This window comes from Ahaetulla prasina, chromosome 4, assembly GCF_028640845.1.
Source record: "Ahaetulla prasina isolate Xishuangbanna chromosome 4, ASM2864084v1, whole genome shotgun sequence".
Classification (NCBI taxonomy): domain Eukaryota; kingdom Metazoa; phylum Chordata; class Lepidosauria; order Squamata; family Colubridae; genus Ahaetulla; species Ahaetulla prasina.
In genome coordinates this window covers 80572062-80597802 of record NC_080542.1, presented here as the reverse complement: position 1 = coordinate 80597802, position 25741 = coordinate 80572062, and the positions used below count along the sequence as shown (strand labels likewise).

The window sequence follows — 25741 nt, the reverse complement described above, 5'->3', positions numbered from 1 at the left end:
GCGGCCCCCACCCACCCACCTACCCGCCCCCCACCCCACCCCACTCGGGCAGGCGGGCGTGCTTCAGCCGCCCGCATTAGGCTCCGTTACAGCCTGGCAACTCCCTCCCTGCGCAAAGCCAGAGCGGCTGCCAACGGCTCCATTAGCCGCGAAGCAGCAGCGAAGGCGAGCCGGTGTCGGCCGTGGCTGAGTACCTGGCATCCCACCTGCCTCCCGCGGGCCGCCCCCTCGCCCTTCGCCGGTGCCGGATGGGCAGAGGATGAGGAGAGATGGGCCAAGCTTGCAGGTACTCCATCCTCTGCCGGAGCCAGCAGTACCAGCCCGCCGCATCTGACCTGTGAGTTCGGCCGCGGGCATCCCTGCGCAGAGTTGGGAGACTTCGGGGGAATTGGAGGAAGGGGCAGAGGAGGAGGAGGAAGGGACACCCGCAGGACCAAGACTGGGAGCAGCCTCGTCCGGAGGGGGTGGGTGGGAGCCGGCAGGGAGGAAGGGAGGCGGGTCGGAGCCTCCGCGAGCGAGGCGACTTAAGCAAGGAAAGGAAGGAGTTGGGGAGACACGGCGTGGAAGAACAAAAGGATTTGCCGGAGGTGGGGATGGGGACTGAAGGGGGGTGGGCAGCGAGCAGCCCGCGCCGCTTTTCCCCGCCAGTCAAGAACGCGCCACGCAAGAGGCAGCAAGGAAAAAAAGTTTTCCCGTAGGCAAAAAGATGACACGGGACGCGGATTGCCGCCTGGAGCTGTCACGTGGCCCAGGTGGCCAGGGATACCTTCCCACGCAGACCAGGGTCGCTCTAAAGCGGCCTGGAGAGACTCACTTGGGCACGCGGTCAAGAAAATCAAGAAAAAAAGTATTGTACGTTACTTCCTTTATCAATCACCTTGCTGACATTTGCAAAGAAAAGTATAATCAAAAAGTATAAAACAGTAGTCCGTAGTGCAATTTTGTGACTGGATCAATTGAGGTGCCACTGAAGGTGTCTTCTTACTCTTGGTCTACAGAAGCCACCTTCTGAGGTCACACCAGGGTCTCTGAACATGGGTTTTTGTAAGGCTGACACAGGGCTGATAGCGGGAAAACTCAGGCAAAATTGTCTTTGCGTGGTAAGCGGTTGTGTGACTGCAGAAAGTACCCCCCCATTTCATATTCCTGTAAAACACAACGTCCGCAGCTTGCAACAGGGTGGACGTAAAAGCCCGTCTTGACTCAGACACAGCAAATTGAGGATGTAGTTTGGCATCAGACTACATCAGACTGTGTTTGGTCCTACACAGAGTTCTTGATCTCTGTTAGAAATACACACAGTAATCATGTGTCAATATGTCACCTCTTGTGTGTGGCCCAGGCCACACATGAATTTACTAGGCTTATATACTGTTTGTTGTCCAGCCGCATGCCTTTCTGAATAATTATATTTAAAAATATTACATTAAAAATCAACATAACACAAACACACACGGACACAAACATAGAGATACACGCACATATATATAACTCACACACATATAGTATACTTAAGCCTAAACTGTGCATAGGGACTACCCAGACGGCTGAAAAAAGTGATTTCTGACAGGTTCTCACACTTTTGACCAGTCCTCACACTTATGACCGGTCATCATTTATGCCTGTTGCAGCATTTTGTGCATAAGGACTACTCAGAGGGCTGAAAAGTTATTTTGACCTGTCCTCACACTTTTGACTGGTCCTCACACCTACAACTATCTTTACATTTTGCACCCTATCTTGTAACCGTGGTGAAGAGAAGCAGTTGTGAAATGAGTGATATGGTTGTTAAAAATGCTGCAATGGGCATAAATGTGAGGATGGTCATAAGTGTGAGGACTGGTCAAAAATTACTTTTTTTAGCCCTCTGAGTAGTTTCTATGCCCATAGCCACATCCACTCAGTCACATGAGCAGTTAGCCACGCCCACCAGTCACATGACCACCAAGCCACACCCCAAAATAAGCCACGCCCACAGAACTGGTACGAAAAACCCCCCCCCCCCGTTCAATGGTGTGGCCCGGGCCTTTGCTTATTTTTCTGTATTTGGCCCTCACCAAAAAAACTTTGGACACCCCTGTTATAGAAGAATTATAAAATTTTAAAGTTTATTATTTTCTCTCCTGCACCCTTCACTATCAGTCTGGTGGTTTCTCAGAATGCCTAGATACTGCTTTGACAGATAATTCTGAGCAGATAGTTCTAAATTGTTCCTTGGGTTGAATTTAAAGTGAAAGAAAATCCTCTCCCCCAGTTCCACTCACTGTTCACCTACTTCACTCCAGCATCAGTCTTAGATGTTCATCAGCTGTCCAAGCTTTGTGACAGCCATCTTTAGGCTGCCTCTTCTTCTTGTCATGGCTGAGAGGGAGAAAGAACCCCAGGGTCGACAGGAGAGCTGCGACTCTCCTCAACTTCTCAGGGTGCCCCACTTTGCTTCACCACCCCTACAGGGCAGCTTTGGCTCCTCTTGGAGTCCACAAACATAGAGAAGTCAGCACAGGGAACATGGAGAACTGTTCCCTTTGTCTGTATTACTGGGGCATCAACCGAAAGCTCCTGCCTGCTATTTTTATTTTTAATGCACTGGCAATGTAATACTTTGTCTTGACATGCCTCTTTTCATTGGGTCTTTCTTGTAGACCAATTTTGTGTCTACATTGTTAAGCAAACTTTCATGATGCACTAACTTCAGTATGTCTTCTTAATATTCATATTTGTTGTCTTCCACAACTTTCTATGTGTACTTATTCCAGACTCACCTATTTTCCTTGATAAGTACTATACAGTCTGTCAATAACACTGCATGGATGAAGGTCATGTTTCATTGTCATTATTTTTTTAGTCTTCCTGTCCAAGGCTTTTAGTTCTGTTTGTGTCCAGTCCACTATTCCAGCTGTGTATCTAATGACTAGAATTGCCCAGGGATTAATTGCTTTTATAGTATTTTCTCCATTGAGATTGGAGTTTTAAGACTTCTTCACTCTCACCTTTGTCTTTACTTCAGTGTGCTTGATATTGTCAGCTTGAAGGATGCCCAGATATTTGTAATAATAATCTTCAACAGACTCTTGATTTTATTTCCATAGGGCATCTTGATTCCTTCAGTTTTCACTATTTTTACTCTTGATGATGAGTGTGGCACATTCCATTTCTGATGGGGTTTTTCCATACAACTTCAGTTCATCCATCTGAAACAAATGGGATAGCCTGGCAAATGTTTTTGATGTTTCATAGCCATCACCTGACTTGGGTCTCCTTAAAAGATTCTTAATGTTAACCTCTCACAGTCTATCACAATTGTATTACTAGAACTATTAATTGTTACTTGTAATGTACACAGCATTTTATCAAGGCCATCAGTGGCCGCCCCTGTGTTGTTTCATGAGAAAAAAGATGGGTCTTTTTGCTTATGTGTGGACTATAAAGGGCTAAATGTGGGGTGTGTGGAGAATGTTTATCTGTTGCCCCTAATGAAGGACATGACAGTTCATCTGGCCAAAGGAAAAAACTTTACTAAGCTGGACTTGAGAGAAACTTATTACAGAGTCTGCATTAAGGAGGGAGATGAATGGGACTTCCAGTTTGGCGTCATGGCAGTACGGTCGATGGATAGTGGAGCTCCGCAAACTCCAGTTGATTCTTCATTACTGGGGGCCCTAAGGGGCTAAAGTTACCCTGGAGTCACATGACATTATGCTGGATGTAGACTGGACGTTCAGCCTGGGTCCCTGGGGGGAGGAATTTGGGGAAACTTTCAATCTGCAACTTTTGTGCCTTTTGAATCAGATCTTGTGTTGCTTTCACCACTATCATTTTAAACTCAGTAAAAGTACCTCTTCTCTACCTCAATAGAGTCAGGGGGGTTCTTTATTGGGTTTTGAATGGAGGCATGCCTGACTATTTCCATGTGCAGGTGGTGAAACAAATAATGAATTATTTATGTCAAACAGATCAGTTAAACTTGGGAATTTAAAGAGAGGTAGTGTGTTAGCAACATACTGTGACTGCTATGGCCCAGGGACTGCTCACTCAGAATATAAATTCAATGTAAGTATCAGATTTAGTACATTACACTTATACCTCACAGTACTGAGGCAACCTGTGTCAGGTCACCATGCGATTCTGGTGGGAGGGGGCCTGGATGATATTTTAGGGCCTTCTTGTTTCTAGTCTTTCCTTTACTTTGATGTACCTTCCTGGGAATGGGGGTGTGTGGAGAAATGAGCCTGGGGCCATCTGTTTTGTCTCAGCTCAGGTGGAATTAGCAAACAGCACCTGAGAACAACTTCTTATCACCTTCTCAGCCTGAAGTTCTCACAATAAGTTCACACCTGTGGATTGGCTCACTTTGGACTGGACAGAGGGGAGGGGTTTATACAACTTTTAACCAGGGTGAAATTTATTTATTTTTTGCTACTGGTTCTGTGGGCATGGCTTGGTGGGTGCGGCATAGTGGGCATGTGATGGGTGGGTATGGCCAAACTTGATGCCACTCTTGTCACTCAGTGTTAGAGGCAGGAGCTGCACATTCTGAAGCACATTCTGCCTTTCTGAAGCCCCCAAAGCTTTGAGTTTCCCTCTGGCTTGACTGCCCAAGGGAACCGCGGAGCCTTCTCTTGCCTTGCTCTCCATCCTGGAGGGCCATGCATCCTGCCCTGCCAATCTTCCATACAAACCCGCCCTGTTTCTGCAAAGGCAGAGCCTCCCCCTTGCAGGGCAATCCAAAGAGGGGAAGGGGATGCTGCATCAAAAAGAGGCCTTCCACCCAGACCTTCTCCTGCAGCCAAACATGCCCAACTGTGCATGCCCTTTCCTCAAATGGGTTGTGCATGGGGTGTTTGGAGAGAGAGAGAGAGCAAGAAAGCTCTCCAACCTCTCTCTCTGTGTGTGTGTGTGTGTGTGTGTGTGTGTGTGTGTGTGTGTGTGTGAGGGAGCGATCTGAAGTCAAGGCACCCAAACTTCTGGCACTAGTGGGGGGGGGCTTCTGAGCAGCCCTGAGTCAGCCAGCTCCACCTGAACTACTCCCTGTGTCTTGTCATTCTCCTTGCCCTAACCTCCCACCCCACTCAAGCAATGGCAGGCTCTGCGGGACAACAGGTCCTCTCATTTTTCTCATGGCATGGTGTATGCTTGCTACCTCTGCTTGTCTGCTTGCAAGCAATGATCTTCTCTGCTTCTCTTAGGATGCTGGTGCGGGCATCATGGATGCATAGCTTGTCGAGGCTGAGCATGGAAGCCACTGTCACACCACTCCCCCCTCGCTTCTTGAGTGCAAAGCCGAGGCTGTGCGTTTCCTCACCAGGCTGGCCAGCGGCAAAGAGCCACGTGCCCGAAAGCTGCTCAATGCCCCATGCGCAGCATTGCCCAGCCACTGGTGGGGACGGGGCAGCCAGCCCAGCTTGGGCTTGAGCTGGCTGACTGGAGCAGCACTGCAGCCGAGACCCCTGTGCCAACATTCATCGGCAAGCACAACTTTAGTTGGGCCATTCAAGCCGCCACTGCAGGGCCAGCCGCTTAGTGCAAAACTTCACAATTTTTCTCTTCCAAGTCCCCAGCATCATCCTACCTGCTCAAGCAGCAGCGGGGTCCACAGGAATCATTTCTGCCCCTGGGCTGACTGCTCTCCAAGTGCCCCATGCACAGCCCTTTGAGGAAAGGGCATGCATGTTTGGGCACATTTGGCTGCAGGAGGAAGTGCGGCACAATGGGGTTGTTTTGTTTGCCACAGTGGTGCTTCAGGAGGGCAGGCAGATGTCTGCAGCTGACAACTATAATGAAAATGTCCATCTACCCTCCTGAAGCATCATTATCGCCATTCACTTTCGTTTCATGGCAGGAAGAAAACAAATGGCGATGGTGCAGCAGTGCTCTGGGAGGGCAGGCAGTTGTCTGCAGACAGGTGGGGAGGGAGGGTAGTGAGAACAGCAGTGACAAAAGCGGCGACCCCTTCCAAGCGCAGTGCATGGAGGTGGTGGGCAAGGCAGCCCTGGCACTCCTGTTGAGCGGGTGACCAGGCAGGTGGGGACAGGGCTATCAGAGATTAGTGCTACCGGTTCTCCAAACCACCAGCCATCATCACTACCCAATCGAACCAGTCCAAACTGGGAGCATTTCACCCCTGCTTTTAACCTAACAGTTTTGAGTGGGAATTTCAGATCCTGCCTATTCTTCTTGCTATCACTACACCATGTGCATAATTATTAAACAACTGAGTATTTTGACCATATCACCTTTTGTATGCATATTTTCCATCTCCAAGCTGTATAAACTAAATTGCTTAGCTAGGTGATCCTGGGTCATAACAGAAGGTTTTGCTGCCTAGAATAACATAGCAAATTGTTGTTTTCTGTTTTGACAATGCAAGATGCCAATTAACAACACCTTTCCCCTTTATTTGAGTTGTACAATTCTTAAAGAAGCTCTCCCCTGTGTGGGTTCAGATAAATAACAAAATCTTGAATAACTACTGAACTATCATTCTCCGTAAGCTGTGCAACTGTCACATTAACATTTAAATGGTATTCTTGGAAAAACAAACAGAAAACATTTCCTTTTGACCAATCAGAGGGATCAGGTTTAATTGAAATGCTTTATTTATTTATTTTTAAGCCCAGATTTATAAGCCCAGCACATCTTCAATTTTCAAGCCACTAGCATTTAAACTCTAAAATATTCCCCAAGTGTTTTTTTACTTTAGCCTTGAATAAAAGTTTTGTTTTGCTTTGTTTCTTTTCAGAAATGGGTCAAATTTAAGAGAGATTTTGATAATTTTAAGACACAATGTATACCTTGGGAAATGAAGATAAAAGAAGTTGAAAGTAAGTTAACATTTATCCACTTAACCTACATGTCTGAATATTATTCTCAACTCATTATAAAAAGACCTGTCCTCCTTCACAAAATGTATAAATTGTTTTCAATATTATTCACAAATCAGTATTCAACTAAAATATTTTATTACATTAAATGTAGTCATCACCATCATTGGCATTAGTATCATCTTTATCTTTGTGTTCAGCCTTGACTTCTCATGCTACAAGGAAGGAAAATGGTAATATTCACCTAGAAACTGAGTTGCAAAATAATGAATACCTTCATACAAATAACCTGTTTTTTCATTATGAGTATGTTGTCATTTCACTATGGTATCTGCAGAATTCCCTCAACTCTTTTTTAAAAAATCACTTTTTCCAACTAATAAATTCTATTAAATCACTTACACTATCATAAACTGCAGTTCAATTCATCAGATGGAATAGACAAACTGATGTAAATAAGTACTTATTTCCTTGCCTATCCATACAATTGGAGCCATCATGGGAACTTTCGTAAGCCTGTAAATTATAGCACTTAATTTTAGGTTTTTTTAAGCAGTCTAGTCTCTCTCTTATTGTTTGGGGAAAACCTTCTTGAGTTGCCCACTGATATTTTTACATCCCCAAAATGTTTGCTGATTTCATTCATGTATACACACTCCTACATATTACAGAGTATTCCTTGAAGAATTCCTCAGCCCTATTATGATACATTGCTGAAAGCCTAAGATATATTTGGGGAATATATCTTCCCCAAAATCCTAAGTAAAATGGCAAAATAGAGCGAAATTCTAGATAACCAGGGGTATCTAGAATTGGAAAAACAGGGAATAAATATAAATTGGTGACCTTATTTACAATTAAAATCAAGATATATAAAAGATAACGGTGAATATGGTATTGAAATTCTACCAAAACAATTAGACAAAATATTGATTGGCCCGTATGAAAAACTAATAACCAAAATTTATAATTATTTACTAGAATTCAACAGAACTGAAGACATAGTAAAAGGAGCTATGATAGCCTGGGCTAGAAATATTGGGCATAATATTGAATTAGAGGATTGGGAAATAATTTGGAACAAAAATTATAAACTAACCAGATCAGCAAAATACAAAGAAAATCAATATAAAATGTTTTACCGGTGGTACTTGTTACCTTCTAGATTGGCAAAAATATATCCAAATTTAAACCTCAATTGTTGGAAATGTGGACAAAAGCAAGGTACCTTCTTTCATACATGGTGGAATAGCTCCGAAACAAAAAAATATTGGATGAAAATACACAGTTGGATACAGGAAGTAACAGACTTCCAGATAGAATATACACCAGAACTGTTTCTCTGAAGATTTAATAATTAGAAAAGTACTGGATTGCGCCGAGATGGACAAAATGACACTTGAATTGAAAGGACTGGTGGATTCAGATTTTTATGTAACATGGGAGAAATTGTATAATTGGATTGCAAATAAAAAAGAGGGGGAAATAACAGGGCTGGGAAGTGGCTCAGGCTGCTAATGCAGCCTGTTATTAACACCCAGCTGCCTGCAATTACAATTATTGCAGGCTCGAGTCCCACCAGGCCCAAGGTTGACTCAGCCTTCCATCCTTTATAAGGTAGGTAAAATGAGGACCCAGATTGTTGGGGGGGGCAATAAGTTGACTTTGTATATAAATATACAAATAGGATGAGACTATTGCCTTACACAATGTAAGCCGCCCTGAGTCTTCGGAGAAGGGCGGGATATAAATTCAAATTAAAAAAAAAAAAGATAGTAGATTTAGTAAAATTATATAGAGTATAGGAGAACACTAGTGTGATGATATGTAAATGGTCACAGTCATGCACAAGAGTTGAATAAGAATTGTTATTGTTAACGTTCAATAAAACTCAATTTAAAAAAAAATCTTCCCCAAGATATATGATGGAAAGGGAAAATTATTAAAATCTTCCAGCAAAAAATGCAAATTATATTTCTTTATGGCAATTACTTAGATTTGCTTAGCATGCCAATCTTAGAAACCATTTTAAAAAAACACAATGGAAATATTTTTGGAACTGATCTATAAAGAAAGGTGCAAATAATAATAGTGAAATAATGCAAGAGCTGTTAGCAGATCAAAGACATAGTAAATGGCATCTTAGCCGTGGGAAAAATAGGACTATGAGAGGAAAAAACCTCAAAAAACCTTGCCTTGATTCTGTATGAGATAAGAGGACATTTGACATCTTTTCAAAATAGTGCTTTGATACTCTTCAACAATAAAATAGAGTTCCAGTAATTTTGCAAACTGTCAATGTTTCTTGACAAGGCCTTCCTCGAAGGGCTGACATAAAGCATGCATAAGAGCACAAAAGTGCCTACCGTTCCTGTCCTATTGTTCCCTTCATTATATCAAATTAATATAGTTGATGCATATTTTTTTACTTACATATATGTGTGTGTGTGTGTGTGTGTGTGTGTGTGTGTGTGTGTGTGTGTGTGTTTTCTGAGGTTTTCACGGGTGTTTGTATGTAGGTCTTTGGTTGTTCGGGTTTTCTCCCGTGTAAAATTGGAAATGTCTTGGCAACGTTTCGACGAAGTCTCATTCGTCATCTTCAGGCTTCAGCTTCGTGCTTCTGGGAGCAATCATTCGTGCAGAATGATATCTAGAAGAATATATATATATATATATATATATATATATATATATATATATATATATATATATATATATATATATATATATATCCTTCTAGATATGTTGTTTTATTTATGACAATGTTTGTGTATACTGTTGTGACAAAATGAAATTAAAAAAAATAGTCCTACTGTCAAATGAGACCCCCTAGATATTTTAGATTGGATGAAGCAGGGACATATAAACGTTGACAAACACTGTTTGAGGCAGTGGAAAATGTAAACTAATCTGAAGGAAATTATAAATCTGATTGAATCAGTTTCAGTTTCAGACATTTGCTTCTTCCTCCTCCTCCAAAATAATTTTGGAGAAAGAACTGAATGCATACAGTAGACACTCATATTTAAATTGATAGTCCATTACAAATCCATCCTGTTCCCTGGACAATTCAATTTCAAGAACTTTTTTAATGTAAAGCTTATTTATTTTTTAAGGTCATTTTGGTTCTTCAGTGGCATCTTATTTCATATTTCTGCGATGGATGTATGGCCTAAACCTGGTTCTGTTTGGCTTAATATTTGGGCTAGTTATAATTCCAGAGGTAAGTATAAATAGTTAATCTGAGAAGTGTAGTTAACTACAGTATAAATAGGGTAATACATTTATCATTCCATGCAACTTTAATTTTACACCTAAATTATCACCCCAGTTCAGCTCTGCCATGTATGCGCACGCACTTCCCGCCAGCCAGCTGGTCCTTGGGTCTCTGCCGCTCATGTGTAGGGTAGGGGTGTTCAAGGGGCACGTATGCATGCATGGGGGTGGGGCATATGCATGGGCACTGCACACGCATTACATTTTGGGGATGGGAGAGCGCTTTGCACACTCAATCCGGAAAAGGGTAGCCATAACTGGCATATAACATGAAATTGGGCATATTGAACGAGAACAGCATCATGCTACTGTCTTTTAAAAGAGTTCTCCTGAAGTCCCATGAGGTCTGGGCAATGTAACGACTGAAGTTAAGATATGTAGAGGATATCAGATTGTGAAAGGTGATCTAGAATATCATTACCTTTTTTTCTCCAAATACCATCAGGCATGGCAGTCATTACCATATCTGCTATCTTATTCCTATTTAAATAAGTGTGTATGATGCCAATGTATGTGCAAATTAAACCTAAAAGCTAAGTTTTGGATTCCATTTCTCAGCTATAAATAAAATATATACATTAGCACTTGCCACCAATTACATTATTTAAGGTTGATATGCTACAGGCAACAATTTCCTGTCTTTATTGGGTTCTAGTGTTCGCTGAGCTTGGCTTGTTTCTTGTAAATATTTAATGACTTAACTAGCTAATATAATCAACATTTTTACATGAGAGAGTAGGTTTTTCTGCATTTTTTTTCATGAATTATCTTTTGTGAGCCAAGCTACACCACTTGAATGCAAATTAGGCTCAACAGTGACTTTTAGACATTTAGTTGAATGTCTTGGTTCAGTGAACCTTCTGATGGTTAGATCTTGGGTGCATTAACTGTTCAAAACTGGAAGGAATATACATTTCATTGTGTTTCTTCTTTTTGCTGAACATGTTAAAAATCTTTAGCATTCTTTCTTTTCAACATGGCTCAGCTATTTTTAATGGAGCATACATACATATACACATGCATCATACTGAGCTCCTCTTGTCATCCTGTGGTTATCATTTGCCTGTTTGTTTCTTTTCAGTTCTTACATACATTTTCTCACACAGATACCTGTATGCAAATACATTGCTACAATAATTATGGTACAAATCCACATTTCTGCTTATACAATATGTTATGTAAGGTGAAGTTGGAACAGTTTAAACCTGTTACATATTTGTGAACATTATTACTATCAATATTTTATTTTCAAAAATGAAAAACAGGACTGATAAAAACCATGCAAGAAAATATATCAGTATAACAATCCATAATGAAAGTATGCTGTAAAGGGGAAAAAAAGATGGAAAAAAAGTCCTATTATCATATCTGTTCTAATAGGTGGGAAAGAATTCTATTTATTTAAAATATTTAATCTTCAACTGATGTTCCTCCTAGTTTTTCTCCCATTAGATCATTTATTATACTTCTGATAACAGATTTTTTGTAAATATTAGCATCAGCACTTTTGCTACTGTTATGCTTCAGATCAATTCTACCTGGCAATTATTACTTCTTTTTTTAATGTCTGTAAGCATTATTTTATTTTTATATGGTTAATTATCCATATATCATTGATTATTGAGAAATGTCCTTAAAACAGAAAGGATTTTCAGAATTTCTAGGGATATAAGTCATGGTCTTCTCAATTGTTCTACAACCAAGTAATTGTTTATTTTATCATGTTATTCAATTTGTATATCATCTAATTCTTGATGACTTAGGGTGTTACATATGGATGTATGTGAGCAATTTTGATAGCTGCCGCTGATTGATTGATTCAGTGGCAGGAAATTTAAAGTGCTGTCAGTGGCCGGCTTGCATGCCGGAGCTCTATAAAGAGTGAGGCTCGGTTGCTGCCGAGCTGTTCGTATTTGGTTTGCTGAGTGAATAAAGAGCTGAAAGTTCCTGTTGTCTCTTCCTTGCCTCTATCTAACACTGGCGATGAGGATGGGATAATAGGAAGGACAGAGGAACTGACCATCACCTCATGGCCAACTTCGCAGCTGTGGCCATCTTCGCTCTCAGAGAACCTCCATTGGCCAACCTAACTATGGTTGGCCAGACCTTGCCAGCCCTGGCAACCTATGATCCCCAGATGGAAGAATGGCACACATACGTGAGCCATTTCAGGATGTTCCTGCAAGCAAACAACTACCAAGATCTACCGGATGACCACAAACGAGCCATCTTCCTGACACACATACGTGAGCCATTTCAGGATGTTCCTGCAAGCAAACAACTACCAAGATCTACCGGATGACCACAAACGAGCCATCTTCCTGACCTACTGTGGTTTGAAGCTCTATAAGATGGTGCAGACCCTAGTCTCCCCCACCGACATCGAATCCGTCTCATGGAAAACACTGCAGAGCACATTGTGGGACCACTACACTCCAGCCGCGACCCCCATGGTCAGTAGGCACAGGTTTTACCAGCAGTGCCAACGAGAGGGAGAAATGATCAATGAGTTCATGGCAGAACTACGAGAAATCACATCAAAGTGCGAGTTCATAAACCCAGAAGAAATGATGAAAGACTGCCTTCATCCTGGGAATGAGAGACCTAACCCTTCAAAAGAAATTGCTGGTGAAATGAGGGTTATCATTCAAGGACACTGTTGAGGAAGCAAGAGCGGCCAAAACCTCAGACACCTCAGCCGCAGTCATCAAGAGAGCCAGTGGAGTTCACCGGAGCTACCGAGAGCCTGAAGTCATGTTACAAGTCTTGGAGGAAGAGGACGAGGGGTTAGAAGATGATGTCGTACATCGCGTGCACCCAGATAAACAGGGAAGCCACAGAGACAGTGACTCCAACAACCCCATTGCTTGGGATGCATGGGATTCCACCCAAGTCCATTTTAAAGAGGCTATTTGCCACCACTGCCAGCAGAAAGGCCACATCGCCGAGGCTTGCCAGGCACCCAACCCATCCCGCCCTCCAGCAGACCGCCATCAGCCCCCAAAAGGCAGGAACTGGCCAGGTAGGGGCTCCAGCAAAACTGATGATTAGAGGACTCCTAACCAGACCACCGAGAAATACACCAATGCCTGCAACGGGGACAGATTCCACATAACCATCACTATTGAGGGAAATGAAACTAGAAATGGGGTCGTTCTTCACCATTGCCTCATGGAAAACCTAAACCTAAAAATCTCCAAAAGGCACACCACAGAAAATCTGACTGAATAATTACCAAGGCAACCCTATCAGTGTACTGGGCAAAACGGAGGTTGGAGTCCAGTTTAAAGAATTCAAGGGCCATCTATCCATAATGGTCATCTCCAGCAATTGCCCCACTTTGCTAGGCATCGAGTGGTTCAAACCACTGGGGTTAGGCATCACGGGATTGCACCAGATCTGGGGGACCAAACTGGACCAATTGCTGGCCAAATTTGGTGATGTGTTTGATGGAAGCCCGGGTAAATATCATTTAACCTGGACCCCCAAGTTACCTCAATAAGACTCAAGCCTTGCAGGGTTCCATTTGCTCTGCGGCCCAAGGTTGATGAATAATTAGACAGGCTAATTGTTCAGAGGGTCTTAGAGCCAATTGACCATGCCATGTGGGAGACCTCAATAGTCACCCCAATGAAGCCGGATGGGTCAATCAGAGTGTTTGTGGACTATAAGTGCACAATTAATAAGGCCCTTCAGCAATATGCATATCCGGTGCCAGTAGTACAGCATCTGCTGCATTCTTTAGGTATTCGCTAAACTGGACCTGGCACAGGCCTACCAGCAGTTTCTGGTGGATGAGACCACTGCAGAGGCCCAGATAATCATAACCCATCAGGGGGTATTCAAACACAAATAGCTGCAATTCAGAGTGAGCATGGCCCCGGGGTTATTCCAAAGCATGATGGACAGACTGCTTCAGGGCATTCCAGGGGTCATCCCTTACTTTGATGATATCCTCATATCAGGAGAGTCAACAACTAATGGCCAGATTAAGAGAAATGCTGGAAAGGTTCCAAAAGAGAGGCCTCAATGTAAAAAAGGAAAAATGTAAAATCGGGGTCACGCAAGTGGAATTCCTGGGGTACCTCATCAATGGGTCGGGAATCCATCCCACCAATTCCAAAATAAAAACCATCAAAGAAGCCCTAACCCCCAGGAATAAAGCAGAATTGCAAGCCTTTTTGGGATTACTGAACTTTTATGGCATCTTTTTGAAACAAAAGGCTAGCTGAGCCACTCCATCAACTCCTGGGAAAGACGGCAGCATGGACTTGGTGACAGAAGGAGAATGACATCTTCATCACAGTGAAAGACCTCCTATCATCCAACAGTGTCCTCACCGAAATCCTTCCCCTATTGCTCACCTGCGACGCTTCCCCCTTCGGAGTTGGAACCGTCCTAAGCCACAGACTCCCAGATGGATCAGAGGCTCCCATAGCTTTTTACTCAAAGACACTATCCCCAACAGATAAGGAAGCCTTAGCTGCCATTGCGGGAATAAAGCGCTTTCACGAATATCTGTACAGCCAGAGATTTGAACTCATCACTGACCACAAAACACTCCTGGGCCTCATCACAGGAGACCAGCAAAGCTCCAACGTTTATGTCCCTCAGACTGACTAGATGGTCCATATTCTTAACGGGATACAACTACAAGCTCATACACTGCCCAGGTAAAAGCATCACCAACGCAGATGCCCTCAGCCAAAGCCCTACACCGGAATTTGTACAAGACTCTGTGCCCACCACCAATGTCTTGCTGATTGACACGGATGAGACCAGCCCCATCACATCCATGGAGATCGCGGAACAACCAAAAAAGACAAGGTATTATCCAAAGTCTTGAACTGGATGTTGAGGGGGTGGCAACAAGGAAAAGCAGGAGACGAATTTACAAACTTTGAAAATAGACAGCTAGAACTGTCCACCTTGAAGGGGTGCCTGCTATGGGGAGAGAGAGTGGTAGTTCCCCAGAGCTTAAGGAAACAGGTATTAGAAACATTACACACCGGGCACCCGGGCATCATGCTCATGAAAGCACTGGCACGGAGCTACATCTGGTAGCCCAGTGTGGACTGGGACATTACAGAGTGGGTGGCGACATGCATGCCCTGCAAGGAAACGTGATCAGCACCCACCCTGAATGACCCCCAGGGAGTGGGAGGCACCCAAGGGACCCTGGTCAAGGTACACATAGACTTTGCCAGACCCATGGGGGGACAAACATTCTTGATAGTGGTGGACGCTGACTCCAAGTGGCTGGAAGTCATCATCATGCCCACCAGCACAATGGAAGCCACCATAAGGGCACTGAAAAGACTGTTTACGACCCATGGTCTGCCGGACATCCTAGTTCAGTATGATCTGTTTTTAACAAACCCATGCTGATTGCTAGTTATTGCTTTACTTGTTTCTAGATATTGGCAGATCTGGTTTTTTTATTAACTTTTCCAGTATCTTCCCAGGTATTGATGTTAGGCTGATTGGTCTGTGGTTTCCTAGATCAGTTTTTTTTTCCTTTTTTGAAGATGGGAACTACATCAGCTCTTTTCCAGTCCTCTGGTAGTTCCGTGGTGCTCCAGTATTTTTTAAAGATGTGGTGCAATGGTTCTGAGATGATCTCTGCCAGCTCCTTTAGAACTCTGGGATGTAATCCGTCAGGTCCTGGTGATTTGTGTTCATCAAGATCAGACAGGTGGTCTCCTAGTATTCTTTTTTTTGCTTATTTTAACTTTTATTTTACAACTCCTAAGTTTTCCATTATCAGCTGGTTAATAGTATGATCTCAGATACCTCTGCTTCTTCTGAATCCATCTTGTACATGTGACAGTTGAAGCCTGTATTACAAACTCTTATCTGCATGCAATGTATGTGCAATTATATGATTAACCATTATTTAGTATATTTCCTTTTTGATATTGGAATAGAAATTTGTATTTTCCAATCTTTTGTACCATTTCTGTGTCCTTATCTGCTGATAAACTGAAGTAGAATTTTATTGTTATTAATAGGTGAGAAATTTTTAGCACTTCACAAAGCATTAAAAATAATTTTGTTATAGATGTTAATGGGTATGCCATATGGAAGTATACCTAGAAAAATTGTACCCAGGGCTGAACAACCCACTGCTATGGATTTCTCTGTTCTTTGGGATTTTGAGGTAGGTACTTCTTGCATTTTTGTTTAATTGTAGTTCCTCAGTCTTTTATGACTAAGGGAATGGGCTAAGCAAAAAAGATTAAATTTAAGCATAACAAATGAAATGTTACATGACACAATATTGTTACAAAATATATTTATTTAAATGAACTATATATGTATAAATATCATAGAAATGTACAATGACATAAAGCTTGGTTCAGTTTTCATTCTCCTTTGTTAGGGGAATATTGTTTGGGAATGGAAGAGCAGATTATGTATGAATAACACACATATTACATTCTGAATTTGGATTATGTGATTTGGAATTTGTTTGATGTGGAGCAATATATAGAGCACTGAGATACAAGATTCAGTGACTATAGAAACCAAAGACCTCCTAGAATGCATATATCCTGTTTTCCCCAAAATAAGACATCCCCTGATAATAAGCCCAATCGGGCTTTTGAGCACATGGCAATAAGGCCAATCGCTGATTTCAGGGTTCAAAAAAATATAAGACAGGGTCTTATTTTCGGGAAAACACGGTAGATCAATATAAAAGAAAAAAAGAATGACATGGCCTTAGGTGTATACTATAGGCCATCCAATCAAGAAAAAATAATAATGTCCTTTTTGCTAACCAACTAACAAATATATGTAGGAAACAATAGTAATGGAGGATTTCAATTATCCTGACATCAGTTGGAAGACTAATTCTGCATTAAGTGAGAAATCAAATAGGTTCTTTATCAACCTAGTTGACAACTTTGTTGTCCAAAAGGCAGAGGAGGGAACTAGAGGGACAACCATACTGGACTCAATTATTATAAACAGAGAAGAAGTGATAGAGGGAGTTAAAACTGCAAAAACGAATTCAGGAATTCATAACACTAGACATATCCAGTTCCAGCAACCATTCTTTATATGTTTATCCTCAAGTCCCCTAATCATCTTTGTTGCTCTTCTCTGCACTCTTTCTAGAGTCTCAACATCTTTTTTACATCGTGGCAACCAAAATTGGATGCAGTATTCCAAGTGTGGCCTTATCAAGACATTATAAAGTGGTATTAACATTTCATGTGATCTTGATTCTATCCTTCTGTTTATGCAGCCCAGAACTGTGTTGGCTTTTTTGACAGCTGCAGCACACTGCTAGCTCATTTTTGTCCACTAGAACTCCAAGATCCCTCTCATAGTCCACACTATTGATCAAGGTACCACATATGCTGTAGTTGTGCATTTTGTTTCTCATGCCTAAATATAGAACCTTACTTTTTTCACCATCAAATTTCATTTTGTTAGATAGCACCCAATGTTCAAGTCTGTCAAGATCCTTCTGTATCTTAAGCCTATCTTCCGGAGTATTGACTATTCCTGCTAGCTTGGTTTGTCTGCAAATTTGATGAGTTCCTCATCTATTCCCTCATCCAAATCATTGATGAATATGTTGAAGAGTACTGGGCCTAAAACAGAGCCTTGGGGTACCCTACTGCATACCTCTCTCCATGTAGATGCAGTTCCATTGAGGACTACACATTGAGTGTGGTTGGTTAGCTAGTTATGAATCCATCTGGTGCTGATGCTCTCTAACCCACATTTTTCTATTTTATTAAGTAATAGGTCATGGTCTACTTTGTCAAATGCCTTACTGAAGTCCAAGTAAATTATATTGACAGCATTATTCTGGTCCATTAGTTTTGTCACTTTGTCAAAGAATGCAATAAGATTAGTCTGGCATGATCTGTTTTTGACAAATCCATGTTGGCATTTGGTTATTACTTGATTTGCTTCTAGGTGTTCACGCAAAAAGAAACTATATCCCAACCTACCAAAAACATAACTTTAAAAGACAGACTAGAAATAAATGTTAAAATAAACAAAAAAAATAGTAAGAGAACATCTGTTGGATCTTGATGAATACAAATCACCAGGACCTGACAGATCACATCCCAGAGTTCTAAAGGAGCTGGCAGATGTCATCTCTTTCAAAAATCCTGGAGCACAGGGGAACTACCAGAGGACTGGAAAAGAGCTGATATGGTTCTCATCTTCAAAATAAAGGGGCAGGGAAAAACAGACTCAGGAAACTACAGACCAATCAGCCTAACATCAATACCCAGGAAGATACTAAAAAAGATAATTTAAAAAATCAGATCTGCAAATATCTAGAAATGAGTAAAGTAATAACTAGCAGTCAGCATAGGTTCATTAAAAAGAGATCATGCCAAACCAATCTTATTTCATTCTCCAACATAGTGACTAAATTAGTAGATGAGCAAAATACTGTGGACATACTATACTTAGACTTTAGCAAGGCATTCAACAAAGTAGATCACAACCTACTTCTTGGCAAGCTAGAAAAAAATGGGCTGGATAGCATCACCATGACATGGATTTGTAACTGAATGACAAAGCATACTTAAGGAATAGTCCTTAATGGGTCTACGTCTACGTGGAGGGAAGTAGTGGGGTACTACAAAGTTCCATTTTAGGCCCAGTACTCTTCAATAGCTTCATAAACGATTTAGATGAGGGAATAGAAGGGGAACTTACCAAATGTGTGGATGATACTAAGCTGGTTGGAATAGCTAATACCCTAGATGATAAGCTCAAGGATCCAGCTGGATCTTGACAGATTTGAACACTGGGCCTTATCTAACAAAATGAAATTCAATGTAGAGAAAAGTAAACTCTTATACTTAGGCAAGAAAAACCAAAAGTATACATATAAACTGGGTGAAACCAGGCTTAATAGCAGTGACTGTGAGAGGGATCTTGGAGTCTTAGTGAACAATCAGATAAATATGAGCCAGCAGTGTGCGGCGGCAGTCAAAAAAGCCAATACAATCCTAAATTACATTAACAAAGGGATATAATCAAGATCAAGTGAGGTAATAATACCATTCTATAAAGCCTTAGTAAGACCACACCTAGAATACTGCATCCAGTTTTGGTCACCAAACTATAAAAAAGATGTTGAGACTGTAGAAAAAGTCCAGAGAAGAGCAACCAGGATTATTAGGGGACTGGAGACTAAAACATATGAAGAATGGTTACAGGAACTGGGCATGGCTAGCCTAATGAAGAGAAGGACCAAGGGACACATGATAGAAGTGTTCCAATACTTGAGGTGCTGCCAAAGAGGGGGGTGGTCAACTTATTTTTCAAAGCACCTGAAGGCCAGACAAGGAATAATGGATGGAAACTGATCAAAAAGAGATTCAACCTAGAAATAAGGAGAAATTTTCTGACAGTGAGAACAATCAACCAATGGAAGAGCTTGCCTTGGAAGTTGTGGGAGCTTTATCACTGGAGGCTTTCAAGAAGAGATTCGACTGCCATTTGTCAGAAATGATGCAGGGTCTCCTGTTTGGGTGGGAGTTGGACTAGATGACCTACAAGATCCCTTCCAATTCTGTTAATCTATTATAACTAATAAACACATATGTGTAAATCCAATCGTAAGAATTGTTTATAGAAATTCTAATACCAGATAGACTATATATTAGCATTTTATAATGATCCCTGTCCCATGGTACTACCTGTGCAGGTGCACAAAGTTAGCCTATCTGCAAATGCATCGAAGATCGGCACAATATATTTCATATATATCATTAAGATTAGATTCAACTATGAAAAAAATGAATTGTCAGTAATTTTGATCCCAGTATGCCCAGCTTCAGGTAGCATAGATGAATTAGACTTCAACTTAAATAATATTTTCCAGTAAATCAGTTATACAACAAGATGACATATAGATTTAATTTTAGTTGAAGACATTTATTTTGAAAGAATGTTCTGAAGGCTATAATTTTCATTTTTTGCTGGCACTGGAAAACCCAGAGAAATAGTGGTAAGACATTTCAAGATAACCAAGCCAATGAGGATATTTAATGATAATAATAAATTCTTAGTCTTAGATAGAAAAATTATAATGTTCTTATTGTTTATTTTATTTTTGCATTTGCAGCATGATAGTGAAAGAACAGATCTAAACACTGCTATGAAAAATGCGCTAAAATGATTGTAAGCACAGAACAGAATGTAGGAGTATACAGTATACTCACTAGAGTATACTGTATACTGTATACTGTATACTGTATACTGTGTATATATATATATATATATATATATATATATATATATATATATATATATATATATATATATATATATATATATATATATATATATATGTTTTCTGAGGTTTTCGCTGGTGTTTGTATGTAGGTCTTTGGTTATTCGGGTTTTCTCCCACGTAAAATTGGAAGTGTCTTGCCGACGTTTCGACAAAGTCTCATTCATCATCTTCAGGCTTCAGCTTCGTGCTTCTGGGAGCAATGTGTGATTGCAGCTGTTTCTTCCTTTTTAACTGCTAGTGGGGGTTTGAACTGATTGGGTGGGAGCTTGGCTGTGCTCTGATTGGATGGGGTTTTTTTGTGCTCTGATTGGCTGGGGGTGTGTCCTGTTTGGGTGGGGGCTTGGTTGTGCTCAGATTAGTCTGAGTTCCAGGGGGATTTGAGCTGGTGAGCTGCATTGCTGTTGTTTGGCTTCGTGTTTGTGGTCGTGCTACATCTTCATAGTGGGTGTCTGTCTGCTGTATGTATGGGTTGGAGGGGTTTGAAATGGCTAATGTTGCAGCTGCGGTCTGGCTTCTGGTCCTTGGTCGTGTTTCCTGATCAGTGTGGGTTTGGGTCTGCTTTCTGGGTGGATGTGTGGTGGTGACATCCTGTGTGGACCTTGTGAGTGTGGGTCTGGTGTCATTCCTCATGTTAGGGACTCATTTGTCAATAAGGGCAGGTTTCCAAATGACTGGTAGGTGGGAGGTATCATCTCATTTGTTCGTGCTGGGTGGGCGTTTTTCTATCTCGATGGCTTCTCTGATTATTCTATTGTTAAAGTGTTCAGTTTTGGCGATAGTTCTGGTCTTTTTAAAGTCAATATCATGTCCTGTGGCTTTAAGGTGTTGGACCAGGGAAGAAGTTGGTTCCTCTTTTTTGACTGAGTTCTTGTGTTCTTCAATGCGTGCACTCATTCTTCAATGCGTGCACTCAGACTAATCTGAGCACAACCAAGCCCCCACCCAAACAGGACACACCCCCAGCCAATCAGAGCACAAAAAAACCCCATCCAATCAGAGCACAGCCAAGCTCCCACCCAATCAGTTCAAACCCCCACTAGCAGTTAAAAAGGAAGAAACAGCTGCAATCATACATTGCTCCCAGAAGCACGAAGCTGAAGCCTGAAGATGACGAATGAGACTTTGTCGAAACATCGGCAAGACACTTCCAATTTTACGTGGGAGAAAACCCGAATAACCAAAGACCTACATATATATGTATGTATATGTATATACAGTATATTTACAGGCTCTTCCCCTAGTGTTTAAAAAAGCATAAACAGTGCTCTCATGACACAGCTAAGGTAACATAATTTGAGGAAACTATTACTTTGAAAAGATGTTAACTGACATCTAATACCTGCTGATTGTTTGAAAGTTGCTGTTGTGACCCAGACCCAAGTAGGTAGCAACAAACTCAGTCCATGATAAAATAAATTTTATTCGAACAGCTGGGAATTACCTCATTCCCAGCGCCGCTCAACTCAAAGCAAAACTAAGGCCTCCCAAACACAAATTCTTCAGTTATCACAAACCCAAGTCCAACTAGGCAAACTGCCAAAGGCCCTTCCTGATAAATGTCCAGAAGTCACAAAAACATGAATCAGAGGACGCAGCTTCAACGTTGTTTTCTGGCAAACTGAAACACCGGTGCTGGTCTGTTATTAAGCCTTATGGGAGGAGCCAATCATCCCTTGGCCCAGTGGTAGGATTCAAGTAATTTTACAACCAGTTCTCTGCCCTAATGATTTCTTCCAACAACCAGTTTGCCAAACTGCTCAGAAAGTTAACAACCGGTTCTTCCGAAGTGGTGCGAACTGGCTGAATCCCACCACTGCCTTGGCCCTACTCCTGAGTTGTCCTCTCCTGGAGCTGCTCTTGCCTTTTGGCAGCTCTTCTCATGCATGCATTAGGAACAAGCTCCTCCAGTTCGTCTTCCTCACTATTATCAGGCTCTGGAGGCTCTGGAGTCCGCACCTCACTTTCTGATGGCCCTGGACTCACCTCAGCCTCATTGCTGTCTGACTCCGTTGCCAACACCGTAGGCTGCTGATGGACCACAACAGTTGCTTTTAAAATAGTCTCGAATACCTTTGCTAAATCTAGCTGCCAAATCCAAATACTAAAAAGTAAATGATTGAATTCAAAGATATATTTTTTTTACATTTATATCCCGCCCTTCTCCGAAGACTCAGGGCGGCTTACATTGTGTAAGACAATAGTCTCATTCTATTTGTATATTTATATACAAAGTCAACTTATTGCCCCCCCAATAATCTGGGTCCTCATTTTACCTACCTTATAAAGGATGGAAGGCTGAGTCAACCTGGGGCCTAGTGGGACTAGAACCTGCAGTAATTGCAGGCAGCTGTGTTTAATAACAGGCTTCTTACAGCCTGAGCCACACCGCAGCCCTTTTAAATATATACATTGAAGATTATGCTAAAACTGATATTTATGTAGAGCATACTAGACAGACTTCAATAATCAGAATTTTAGAATGAATCCAGTTGGTCTCCAATCAGCCACTCATAATGGAATAAGCTTAGATTTTAAATCTATATCAGTGGACTTCTGATATATTCCTTTCCTCTTTCCAGGGCTATATTAAATATTCAGCTATTTTCTATGGCTACTACAACAATCAAAGGACAATTGGTTGGTTAAAATACAGGCTACCAATGGCATATTTCATGGTTGGTGTCATCGGCGTGTATGGCTATAGCTTGATGGTTGTAATAAGATCGTAAGTTCTATTTGTTCTTTGTGTAGCTCCACACTATATAATCTTCCCCTGAAGCAACCATATCTCTTTCAGACTGAATAGAAGGAAACAGGCAAAGATGCACACAGTGTTGTATTAACCATTAAGCAGACTAAATACGTGCTTAGGGCACCAGGCCCAAAGGGGGCACCCCAAAGTTGAGAGGAAAAAAAACAATGAAAATTTGTAAAGTATGTGCAAAGGAAGGGGGCACCAAGATTTGTCAGTGTTTAGGGCACCAGTGAGCCTTAATCCATCACTGGATGCACATCTTCAGGATATTGATCTTGCTTTGGCATCAATAACTTTATTTCACTATCCCAGAAGATACAAGTCAGATACACCAAAACTGAAACTGCCCACTTATTCTATCTTAATCATAAAATCCAAGAAATTGGAGAATGCCATCTTAATCAGAGATTACATGGTATATTAATGTGGCAGTTATTCAAAGATATGCCATAGCATAAGTGAAACATTTGTTTGTTCATTCATTCATTCATTTATTTATTCAGTGTGTCCTTAATTAGTGATAAAGATTTTAAAGCTAATTTATGGAATATTAATAGTGGTATTTTTAAAAGGTAATTTTCACATTCAGAAGCAGCCTAAAGCAGCAGAGAAAGCACAGAAATTGCTGCAAAAAATCTGTGCATAAGAGAGAGACATCTAGTGGCTAAAAAGGCTACATACTATTCCACTTGCAGGATGGCCCGGAATGCCCATGAAGACACAGGGGATGGAGATGATGAGAACTTCATTTTTAGCTGGAAAATGTTCACAAGCTGGGACTACCTTATAGGCAATCCAGAGACAGCAGATAACAAGTTTGCATCCATCACAACTAGCTTCAAGGTACCCTCCAGACAAAATGCAAACACCTCTGTCACATTGCAACTTTGGCAAAATGTCAAAGAAGAAAATATACATATTGTACACAACAACTGAATCCAGCATTTATCAGAAGATATACAGTTTTTTCTTAACACTTTAACTACTTGTGTGATCAGTATCTTCATTAGAAGGTTTCGTTGATAGTATCGTTGCTCTGCATAGTCAATATTGAGGTCACATATGACACATTAGAAGCAACTCATGTTGCTTGCTTTTTTAAAATACAGGTTTATAATTTTTCAATTCAATAGTCTCATCAAACATAAACTTTTAAAATATATGATAGTGGAATTGCTGTAGGTTTTAAAGCTAATTACAGGATTTTTTAATTTTTAACTTTGCATGGAGATGCACTTTCAGTCAGAGTTAGTGTGCAATTTGGAGATCTTCCTGGACCTTCTCAGCTCTTGCTCAAAGCACAGATAGCCGCTTTGATTTGCATTTATTTGTCTTGTGCACTAATTGCACTCATTCCAATGCCAGGTGGTAACTCAGTCATGCAGTTTGGATTATTGTCATGTTCTCTTTACTGCTATTAAAGAGCAAACAGGAGCTATAGCTGGTCCAGAATGCTACAGCATCAGCATTTTTTGGTATTTCTTGTTATGCCTATGTAACACCACTGCTGCACTGACTCTAGTAAGACTTGTGGGTGTGATTCAACATGCTGGTCATTATCTATAAAGCCATCCATGTCATAGAGCCAGGCTATTTATAGCACCATCTTTCCCTTATTGTTTCTGCTCACTCAATCAAATTTAGTAGAGAGGGTCTTACCCAGGTTCCTTCTATTAAACAGTGTTATCTTGTTGGAAGTATGCAAGTATGCAATAATTTTATACTTATATAAGTATATAAGTATATACTTATGCAAGTAGAAAAAATAGGGACTACCTTTGGTGGGAAGTATATACTTATGCAAGTAGAAAAAATAGAGACCACTTTGGTGGGAAGGTAACAGCGTTCCGTGCATCTTTGGCTTTGAGTCATGCCAGCCACATGACCACGGAGACGTCTTCGGACAGCGCTGGCTCTTCGGCTTTGAAATGGAGATGAGCACTGCCCCCTAGAGTCGGCAACGACTAGCACGTAAGTGCGAGGGGAACCTTTACCTTTACCTATCTTGTTGGATCATGGAATCATGCCTTATCAGTGGGAGCTCCTTTCCTATGGAATAACATTCTTGAAAAATCAAGAAAACCTAGAAATTGAGTAATGTGGATCTTAGGAGGAAGCAGTTGCACAAGTTTCATCCTCATCTCTTTTCTTAACGAGAAACATACATATAAGTAGATACAAGATCCAGCAATCTTCACCTTCTTTTGTTCGTTTGTAATCAAATCAATCAAACTCAGTTTTTTTATATCACTATATTCATCTGCATTATAAGATTGAAAGCAGCCATAGATTATAAAAGCTAGCTATTTATAGCTGATTATAAAAAAGCATTTAAATGATTATAAAAAATATTATCATCCAGTTGATACATAATACAATATATATTATGAAATAGAGCATCCTTTGTTGAAAAATCACAACTGTATTTACATTGCAAATGAATGTGTGTTTTTTCATATACAATGGGCTGCAATCCTACATGCACATCCTGAACATTTGTAAGTCTGAATAAAATGCAAATTGCTTTCTGTAACATTTGCATAGGTTACATTCTGCATAAGTATTCCCATTGTTTCTTACATCTATTAAGGAGTCAATTGTGGATGA

The 25741-nt window shown here is 41.0% G+C and overlaps 1 protein-coding gene across 1 annotated transcript in view; it reads left to right on the top strand.

Moving 5' to 3' along the window:
* LOC131198440 (transmembrane channel-like protein 2) overlaps positions 1–25741 on the top strand; it is a 286411-nt gene that overhangs the window by 204285 nt on the left and 56385 nt on the right. The window contains exons 7-12 of the mRNA XM_058183084.1: positions 6740–6821; positions 9938–10044; positions 16159–16257; positions 22959–23104; positions 23830–23977; positions 25725–25741. The exon at positions 25725–25741 is cut by the window's right edge and continues 172 nt beyond it. Coding sequence (XP_058039067.1) covers positions 6740–6821; positions 9938–10044; positions 16159–16257; positions 22959–23104; positions 23830–23977; positions 25725–25741 — 599 coding nt within the window. The remainder of the gene's footprint in view (positions 1–6739; positions 6822–9937; positions 10045–16158; positions 16258–22958; positions 23105–23829; positions 23978–25724) is intronic.